We start from the raw sequence: 10,512 nt of genomic DNA on the forward strand, positions 1-10,512 counted from the left end.
AAAAGAAAATGGAGAGAAAGAGGGAACCAAAGAGACGAAAACGATTTTCTCGAAAAAAAAAAAAAAAAACTCACTCGTCGTTATTATTATTATTATTTTATTAAATTTAATTTTAAACAATTTTATAACAAAATAAAAAACGATTTCGTAAACGGCTATAAACTAAAAAATTTATAGACTATAAACAAACAAACAAACAAAATGGAATCCGGATTCGATTAATTTAATTTTAAAAAAAAAAAATTTCGACGTGCGACGAATAAAATTTTTTTTTTTTTTTTTTTTTTGGTTTATTTTATCGCGTTGAAAAAAAAAAAGTAAAATTTTGTTTGTTTGTTTGTTTGTTTGTTTTGTTAAAGTGCTATAAAATATAGCAATGCGATTGTCTACGACAAACATTTAGAACCTTCGAATCGTTTTAAAAAAAAAATAATAATAAATGTCGTAATTATTAAAATGTATTAAATTTTTTTTTTTTTTACTTATTTAATACACACTAGCAAAAGACGACAATGTTTGCTGGGGGGAAGGGGTAGAGGGTGGAAAATATTTTATAGTTTTTAATTTGAATATATATTCATATATATTTTTTTCTCGACTTGAAAGGTCGATGGTGGTGGTAAAAAAAAAAAAATAGAAAAACATAAAGTATTTAAATTTATTTTATTTTTTATATAAACATGACTTGGATATGTCGTAAAAAGAAATTTCATTTTTTTTTTTTTTTTTTTATAACGTGCTACCTCATTTATATTTACATACGTGTATAAATTTTACTATTTCAAATAAAAAAAAAAAAATGTATCGAAACAAAGTTTATAGATGTAAACGTTCCCGCGCCCACACACACACACACACACACGTACACTATAACTATAAATCAAATATGTTTATGCATGTTTGTATATTTTTATCTATAAAAACGACGAATTCGTATCGATTTTTATTTAAATTTCAATGTTGTTGATAATTTTAATGATAATCGATGGATCGATGAATCGATCGATCGATCGATGGATTCGTCTGCTATAATAATTTTTTAAAAAAAATTTGCGCCAAAACTAGCGTACAAAAAAAAAAATAGAAAAAAATTTTTATTTATTTATGGCTGACATTTTTGGGTTTGTTTTTTTCCTTTTTTATTTTTTTCATTAATAAACCTTTTGCGCAAACCGTTTTAAATTAAATAATAATAATAATAATAATAATAATAATAATAATTGATATTTTAAGGTCGCCGCAACCGTAATTTATTAACATTTTTGAAATTGTATATGGAGATGGAATAATGAAAGTATAGAAGAGTTAAGAAGGGATTGAATAATGAATATAATTGCGTGTTAAAAATCTAAAGAAACTTTTCAAAAATTTATTTTTAATCAAGAAGGTAAAATTCCTGTCAAATAAATCAAAAAAAAAAAAAGAAAAGAAAAAAAAAGGAAAGAAAAATGAAAATGAAAATGAAAAAGAAAGTTTGTTTCACGGTGGGGAAATAAAAAAAAGTTAGTAATGCGTGCCAAATCAAAGAAAAGTGTCTGGCATTTCGTCCCTTCTTTACTCTCCTACCCTGCTCTCCTCACGTTTAATCCTCCCTTTTTACTTACACCGCTCCCTTCTCCCCTCCCTCGAAAACAAGAGAAAATGTCAAAACTGTGTAAAAAAAAATAATGATGATGATGATGATGATGATGATCGAAAAAAAGGGATCTCAAGATATTTTCCATCGTTTTCAATCAAAAAAAGAAAAAAAAAAATTGATTTTTAAAATTTGATCGCGCCTAAAATTTTTTTTTTTTTTTTTAACTTCAACTCAACGCGACTAATCATTCTTGTAATCGAAACATGTAAAAAACTAATCGTTTTAAAAAAAAAAATTTTTAATTATTGTAAATTTTCTTTTTAAATTCAGCATAAGTAGACCAAACGTACGCGTAATCGAAACATACGTAAAACCGGTCGTCTAATAAGAAAATTTTTTTTTGTTAAAGATCACAGAGTCGCCACGTGTTTTAATTTCAAATAATACAAAATATTACTAATGTAAAATTTTTGTTTTTTTTTTTTTTTGTTTTCCTCCAAAAAATCTTTATTATTATTATCATCATCATTAATTAATAATAATAATAATAATAATAATAATAACAAAATGTCGTTGTTACGTTCAAAGCCATTCAAAAAAAATAAAATATAGCTATGCGGCGGCGAAATAGTATTAAATAAAAAAAAAAAAATGTATACATACATATATATTATAGTAAAAATAATTACGATAATAATAATAATAATAATAATAATAATAATAATAATAATAATAATAATAATAATAATAATAATAATAATAATAAATTACGCTACGGTTTTAATATTTTAAATATGTTAATTGGAGCTTTAAGACATTTTTTTTTTTTCGTTTTTCTCGTATTCAAAAAGTAAAAGTTGATATAATAATTAATAATTTTATTATTATTATTATTATTATTTAAAAAAAAGAGAGAGAGTAATTTATGAGGAGGGGAGGAGGGAAGGGGGGGAATTTAAAAAAACGTTTTTATGTTATAGCTTAACTTAACGCCAGTTGGCGAACGCCAGTTCTCGTTTAACTTAATTTATTATTTTTTTTTTTTTTCGGTAATAAAATTTATTTATTTATTTATTATTTATTTTTTAAAAACAAAAAAAAATTAAAAAAGAAACCGTTTTTTTTTTTTTTTCGATTCGATTATATAGATTTATCGATTTATTTGTAAATTAATAATAATAATAATAATAATAATAATTTTATTTTATTTTTATTAATGCTTGGAAAAAAGTGTAGGCGAAAAATAAAAAAAAAAAAAGGGAAAGAAAGGTTTAAACCCGTAAAGCACAAAGAAAATAGAGAGAGAGAGAGAAAGGGCAAAAGATTTTAAACAATTTCCAAAAAAAATTTATTATTATTTCTCTCTCTCTCTCTTTCTCTTTTCGAAAACGTACTCCATATTTAATTTTCAAAAATTAAAAAGGAATCAAAAAAAAAAAAAAATTTTGAAAATTTTTGGCAAACATCTGCCATGTAAAAGAATAGAGTAGAATTTTTTTTTTTTTTTTTAACAAAAAAGGGTTTTTCAAGATGTGAAATCTTTCCAAAGTAAAAATGTATAAAATTAAAAGGAGAGAGTGAGAGATAGAGAGAGAGAAAGAGAAATTGAAATTACAACGAAATAGTCAAAAAAAAAACGGAATGAAATCGTAGAAAGGAAATTGGTGAAAGTGGAGAAAGAGAAAATAAGAAGTATGATGATGAAGAAGAAATGCCCGGCGTGTATTTTACAAACGACTTGACACAAACACGGAATTTTATGCAAAATATTCATTAATATTATTAACAATAGAGAGAGAGAGAGAGAAAGAGAGAGATAGAGAACTTTTTTTTTTTTTCACTTCACAATGGCAAGAATATTCTTTGATAATTGTTTCTGTTGCCACGACAACATCATCGACGAAATTCATTATATACATGCGATTTAATTGATGAACGCTCTCGTCCAGAAAATACAAAAAAACAAATTTTTCGAGCGTGTGCGTGTGCGTGAGCGTGTTTGCGTGCGTGCGTGCGTGCTGTGGGTTCCTTTTTCCCTTTTTCTCTTTTTTTTTTTTTAACTTTATACGAAGATTAATTATTTTATACGGATTTGTGAATTGTTTATTTATTCACGTCAATTATTATTATTATGATTATGATTATTATTATTATTATTATTATTATTATTATTATTATTATTATTATTATTATTATTATTATTATTCAACCGATACAAAAAAAAAATTTTAAATTAAAACAAAACAACGAATTGGAAAAAAAATTTTTTTTTATAGCAATAAAAAAATTATTTCGTTTATTTATAGTCTATAAATTTTTTTAAAAAAAATATAATATACATAAATAAATTATTACTATAATAAATTTAAATAATAATAATAATAATAATAGTAATAATGATAATAATGGTGGAAATAAATTTGGTTTTTTTTTTACATAACAATTGCCTCGAAGGAAAAAAAAAGAAAAAAAAAAGTTTGTAAGGGCGGAAAAGAAGTAAAAAAAAAAAAGAAAAAAATGAAAAAACATAAAAGAAAGAAGGAAAGAAAGATCAGGAAGAAGAATCTGGACGAAAAAGAGTTTGAGATGATAATAATAATAAAAAAGGAAAAAAAAATAAAAAAGGAAAATTTTTAATTTAAATCTCGTTCAGTCATCTTTTTTTTTTTTATTCTCCTCTTTCTATTTCTTCTTCTTCTTCTTCTTCTTCTTCTTCTCCTCCTCTTTCTTTTTCCTATTTTCGTTTTCTTTTCTTTTCATTGTCATTTTTTCTTTTTTTTTTTTTGTTACGATGAAGAAAAAAAGTCTGGAGAATGAGATGAGTTAAAAATTAAGTCTGAATTTTTTTTTTTCTTTTTGTTTTTCAAAGAAAAAGAAAGAGAAAGAAAGAAAGAAGGAGAAAGAGAGAGAAAAAAAAGAAGGGGAAGAAGGTTAAAGAAAAGAGAGAGAATGTTGTTTAAAAAAAAAAAAAAACTTTTTTGTGGTTTTGGGGTAAGAAATTAACTTTTACGAATAGAATTTGTAATTTTTTTTTTCCTTTTTTTTCCTTTTTTTTTCATCCTTTTTTTTTCTTAATTTATCTTCAGGCGAAATCTTATTCCATAATTATTTTATTTTTTTTTGTCTTTTTTTTTTTTTTTTAATGACAATTTAATATGTCGCGGCCATTTTGTTTGAAAATGTTTTTTAAATTTATATCAAAAAAAAAAAAAAAAAGAAAAATGGCGAATAATAATGCGAAAAAAAAAAGAAAGAGAGAGAGAGAAAGTGATGGGAAATAAATTTATTTTCGAAATTTTTTCCTAATGGTGTGTTTAAATTATTATTATTATTATTATTATTATTATTATTATTATTATTATTATTATTATTATTATTATTGTTACGATGACGACGAAGACCTGGGAAAATCACATCTTGCCGCGGAAATTTTTTTTTTTTTTTTGAGTTTTCCGGCAATTTTTCACTTTAAGAGGATTAAACTTTGACAAATTTGAAAAATATCATTTTATTTTAAGTGACAGTTTTTCTTTTTTCTCAATCTCCGCCTTTTTCTCCTTCCTCCCACTAAAACCCTTCCTCCCTCCCTCTCTTCCTCCCCAAAACAAAAGAAAAACCCACGTGAAAATAAAATTTCTATAATGTTAATAATAAAATTATTATTTTTTTTTTAAATGACACACCCGGTTTAGAAAAATCCCGCGAACCGGAAATGATTCGAAATGCCAAAAAAAAAAAATTTTCCTCACGTCGACAATCAGGCAAATTCAAAAAAAAAAAAAAAAGAATTAATAAATCTTCATTTATATTAAAAACAAACAACAACAACAATTTAAACGTTAATTAAAGCGTAAATAAAAGGTTTGTTTATATTCCCTAAGGTCGAAATGTCTTCAAGAACAAATTTAAATTACAATAACAAAAAAAAAAAAAAATAATTATAATTTGATTTTTCCTTTTATTTTATTTTATTTTTTATTTTTTGTGTGGTAGAAATTTTCGCGATTTAAAAAATAATGATAATTGAAAATAAAATAAAGGTACGCACGCGCGTACCTTAACGCGCGCGTTTTATGTTTTTGACGTTTGTAAAAAAAGAAAACAAAAAAAAAAAAACTTTAAAAGTTTTTCACAATTTTTTTTTTTTTTAAATGTTGAATTTCGCACATTTCAAGTAAAAAAATTAGAAAAACGTAAAAGAATTTTTTTTTTTCTATCTCTCTCTCTCTTCTTTTCACAGACAGACAAACGGAAGTTTTTTTTTCTTTTTCTCTATCGAACGGAAAACTCGAATTTGGTAAGAAAGGAAAGAAAAAAAAAATTTCCTTTGGGAAATCTTTTTTTTTTACGTAGCGAATTGCCTTGCGCCGAGAAATTATTCTGAACAATCAAAATTGGTCGCCTTAAGGAAGGAAGAAAGAAAAAAAAAAAAAAACCTTTTAAATAAGATAAAAAAATTCTTTCTTTTTTTTTTTTTTTTCATAAAGTAACAAAAGAGTGAGAGAGAGAGAGGGAGAAAGTAAAAAAGAGGGAGAGAAAAAAAAATTTAAAATTATCCGAATAACATTTAAAAATTTTTTTTTTTTTTCCGGTTATATTTAACGGAAAAATCAAAAAAAAAAAAAAATAATAATGATGATGATGATGATTATTTAAAGTAATTTTTTTTGTACGACGCGCTCTTCTCCCCTCCCCTCCTCGCCTACGCGTTATATTTTTCTTCTGCTATAAAATTTCCCTCACTTCCTTCCTTTGAAAAAAAACGAACGTTTTTTTAATTAACTTCCCTTAAAAAAAAATTATTATTAAAACTTTTCCGAGTTTTAAATGAAAATTATTACTTTTATTAATAATAATAATAATAATAATAATAATAATAATAATAATAAAAATAATAATAATAATAACGAAATCAATTAATAAATCAATAATATAGGTTTACACATATTTTCTCGATAATCTTTTTCTTTCGTCGAAACTTTTCTCTTTTACTTTTCTCCGACATTTTTCACCACACCCCTCCCCTCCCCCACGATATCTTTTTCTATCTCTCTCTCTCTCTCTCATACTTTTACTTTTTTCTCTATTTTTTTTTTACGTCAGTCATATATTTAAAAGGCTTGTCGTCGGATTCATGTTTATAATTTGATTAATTGAAGTGAGGGAGGAAGGGAGGGAGAAAAGGAAGGGAGGGAAGGAAGGGAGGGAAAAACAGAGAGAGAGGGAGAGGTGGTGGAAAAAAGGGAAAAAATTAACTATTCCAGTAAAACATCAAAAGGTTAAAAAAATAAAATTTTAACAAATATTTAATAACATTCTCCGTGTGATGGGAGTTAGATTTTAGTTTAAAAAGTTTTTAAAATTATCAAAAGGACATCATCATCATCATCATTATCATCATCATCATTATCATCGTCGTCATCGTCATCATCCATCCATCCATCCGTCCATCCATCTTTAATTAAAAAAAAAATAATAATAATTTTCTTTTAATAAAAAAAAAAAAAAAAAAAAGATTTAAAACGTAATAAATAGAATATAAATTTAATGCGTGTATCATCATCATCATCATTATCATCTTCATCATTATCATCATCATCATTATCATCGTTCAAGCAAATCTTTATGGTAAAAAAAAAGCATGATTTCATTATCTTAGGGTGGATTTTTGTTTTAAAAAAATGGCCGTGGCCTACACATCATCACCAAATCGGATGATATGTTTATTTAAATTATTAAGAGAGAGGGGAATAGAAATATAACAAAATAGTGGTACAGATAGAGAGGTAGAGAGGCAAGGGGCAATAGAGAAAGAGGTAGAAATAGGAATGGAGGGAAAGAAAGAAAAAAAAAGAAGAGAGATGAATGTAGAGAGAGTGAGAGGCTAAAAGGGAAAATGATGTAAATTGTAAAGAAAAATGAAAAATTTAAAAATACAAATATTAAAAAAGGAATAAAATAAAAGGAATAAAAAAAAGGAATAGAAAAAAAGGTAAAAAAAAAATTCCTTTGAAAAAAAAAAAAAACGAACGATATGGATACATTTTTTTTTTTTTTTTTTGGTTTTAATCAAACTTTTTAATTAAAAGTGTAATTGGCAGACATTTTGTACGGTTACAAGATAGTTTTTATTATTATTATTATTATTATTATTATTTTACGACGATATATTTAAAACCGAAGTAATGGGTTCTTTACCCCCCCCTTCACTCCTCACCTTTCTCTCTGTCCTCCCTTCTCTTTTTTCCTCTCGTTAAATTTTTTTTTCCCGATGATTTTTCATTTTATCTTTTTTTTTTATTTTTTCTTCCATCGGAAAATCCCGGGAAATTTTTTTTTTTGCTTTTTTTTCCCTCGTTTCGTGTATTCGAAACGTAATCAAATATTAATCAATCAGGTTTCATCAATTTGTTATCGGTCATCTATTAATAAACGACATGTTTTTTTTGTTTCATTCATTCATTCATTCATTCTTTAAATATTTTTTTCATTCCGAAATTGACTCAAATTTTTTTTTTTTTTAAGTTTGAAACGTGGTTAATGTTTACCTTATGTGAAAATTTAATAATATAGTTTACACGATCCTTTTTCCACTCTTCCATTTTTCTCTCTCTCTCTCTCTTGAAAAAGTTAAAAAATTAAATTATAAAAATAAAGTAGGTTTAAGTAGGTACATTTTATATTAATAATAATAATAATAATAATAATAATAATAATAATAATAATAATAACGTAAAAGATTCCGCCTAAAAATATTTTACGCAAAAAAAGAAAAAAAAAACAAAATTTAACTAAAAAGGGTTTTTTTTTTTTTTTTGCTTTTATTTCGACTCCTCCTGCATAATGCGTCATAATTAATTTTCATAATTTTCCTTTTTTCTCCAGACCGCCTTAGTTTTATCCAGAATTTTCTTATTCAACCCTTTCATCCTTTCCTTCCTTCCTTCCTATCTTTCTTTTCCCTTTTCATACGAAACCCTAACAACCTATCTCTCCTCGCGCTCCCTCGTTTAATTTCGATCTTTCTTTCTAATATTTTCTTTCTTTCTTTTTCATCCTGTATTTTATATCTCTCTCTCTCTCTTTTATGATTTTTTTTTGTGTGTATTCCTACGCGTAAAAAATTATTTAAATAATAAAAAAATAAATTTAAAAAAAAACGAGAAAAAAAAGTAATTGCTAGGCGTGTATAATAACCCCAATTAGGGTTAGGAAATTCAATACGAGAAGTAAATTAAACGATTTTTTCCTCGAGTATTTTTTTTCTCTTTTTTTTTTTTAATTTACATTCATTTTATTTTATTTTTTGCTGTTGCTGTTGCTGTTGCCGTTAAGGAAAAATTAAAAATTAAAAAAAAAACGCGACGACAGGACGTCGATCCATATTTTTTTTTTTTTTTCGTAATCAATCTTTCTTAATTTTTTTAAATAAACTTAAATTTTTTTACGTAATTAATCATATTTTAATAAAAAAAAAAAAAAAAAGGAAAAAAAATTTAAATTTAATTATTCTTTTTTTTTTTTTTTTTACCTTTGATTGAAATTGTTATTAATAGTTTTACATTAAAAGGAAGGGGGAAAAAATGGCGGAAACGTGTAAATAAAAAAAAAGAAAAACCGATAGAAAACACGTTTTAATTCTAAAATTTTTTTTTTTTTTGAGTTGTTGTTGACTTTAAAAACAACTCAAAGGAAAACAAAAGGAAAAATTCTTATCACGGAAAAAATTAAAACTTTGTTTGTTAAACACACCGATTAAAAAAAAAAAAAGAAAAAAGGAAAAAAGGAAAAAAAGGAAAAAAATTTTCTCCAGTGTTTTTCTCCATTTCGCATTACTGTCATTAAAAGCTTACAATAAATTTTAACCCTTTTTGCCCTTTTATACATTTATATATATATATATATATATATATATATATTTATACATATGGAAAATTTAAAAAGGCTTTTCCTTTCATGGAAAATCCTACCGATTTTGCTTTTCCTCCTCCCCAACAACCCACCCACTCGTCCCCCCGCTCGCTCCTCCCCGCGCACCCCGCCTCCCCCTTCCTCGTAACGACGGACGTGTTAAAACCAAAATAATTTGTATGCTGATGTTGACATTGGGGTTGAACACAACCCCTAAAGCAGTATTGATACCGCATTAGGGTGAAAATTGTGTGAAGAGATTCACGAGGGAGGTGGGAGGCGGTGAGGGAAATAAGTTTAAAAATAAATAATAATAATAATAATGATAATACTCTTTTTTTTTTTTTTTTTTTTTTTAACGTCGGTTTTTGTTTGTTTGTTTGTTTGTCCGCCGCTTAAAAAAAAAAACGAAACGAAACGACAATTTATTTTTTATATATATATATTTTTTTTTTCGATTACAGATACGACTGGAATTCCAGTGCTTATGATTACATCAGAAGCTCACAGCAACGTCACACTTCCGTGTCCGGGCGTAACCGAAAGATCTCTTATCACGACCCTTCAATGGGCTTCACATACGAAATTAGTTGAATACATGAGCGAAACAACAACCGTTTGGGAACACCGACATCGTATTAATCTTTTATCGGATAATTTCGCGTTACATTTTCATCCGGTAACAGCAGAAGACAGCGGGGAATATAGTTGTTTGGTTAATAATCGACCCAAACCGGAAGCCATTGTTAAATTGGTTGTACAAGGTGAGTAAAAAACGTACAATTTTTTTTTTTTTTATTATTTTGTACAGGAAACATCGATCCACACTCGCCACGCACATTTACGAGGGGGAAGGTAGGAGAAGGAGTGGTAGGGAGAGAAGGGGGGGGGAATAATACGAAATAATTTTTTTTTGGCAACGTTCATTTCCAAATGAGAAAATCAATTTAATAAATTTTTTTTTTTTTATTAAAAGCAAAGAGGAAATAGGAAATGGGATATGGGGGAGGGGAGGGGGAAAA

At 25.8% G+C, this 10,512-nt stretch overlaps 1 protein-coding gene across 1 annotated transcript in view; it reads left to right on the forward strand.

Moving 5' to 3' along the window:
* Window positions 1-9,812: 9,812 nt before the first annotated feature.
* The window catches only part of Phum_PHUM525390 (uncharacterized protein), a gene marked incomplete at both ends in the record, with an annotated part of 27,544 nt that continues 26,844 nt past the window's right edge, over window positions 9,813-10,512 (forward strand). Inside the window, one exon of the mRNA XM_002431355.1 lies at window positions 9,813-10,254. Coding sequence (XP_002431400.1) covers window positions 9,813-10,254 — 442 coding nt within the window. The remainder of the gene's footprint in view (window positions 10,255-10,512) is intronic.

Source organism: Pediculus humanus, genomic scaffold (genome assembly GCF_000006295.1).
Source record: "Pediculus humanus corporis 1103172108285 genomic scaffold, whole genome shotgun sequence".
NCBI lineage: Eukaryota > Metazoa > Arthropoda > Insecta > Psocodea > Pediculidae > Pediculus > Pediculus humanus.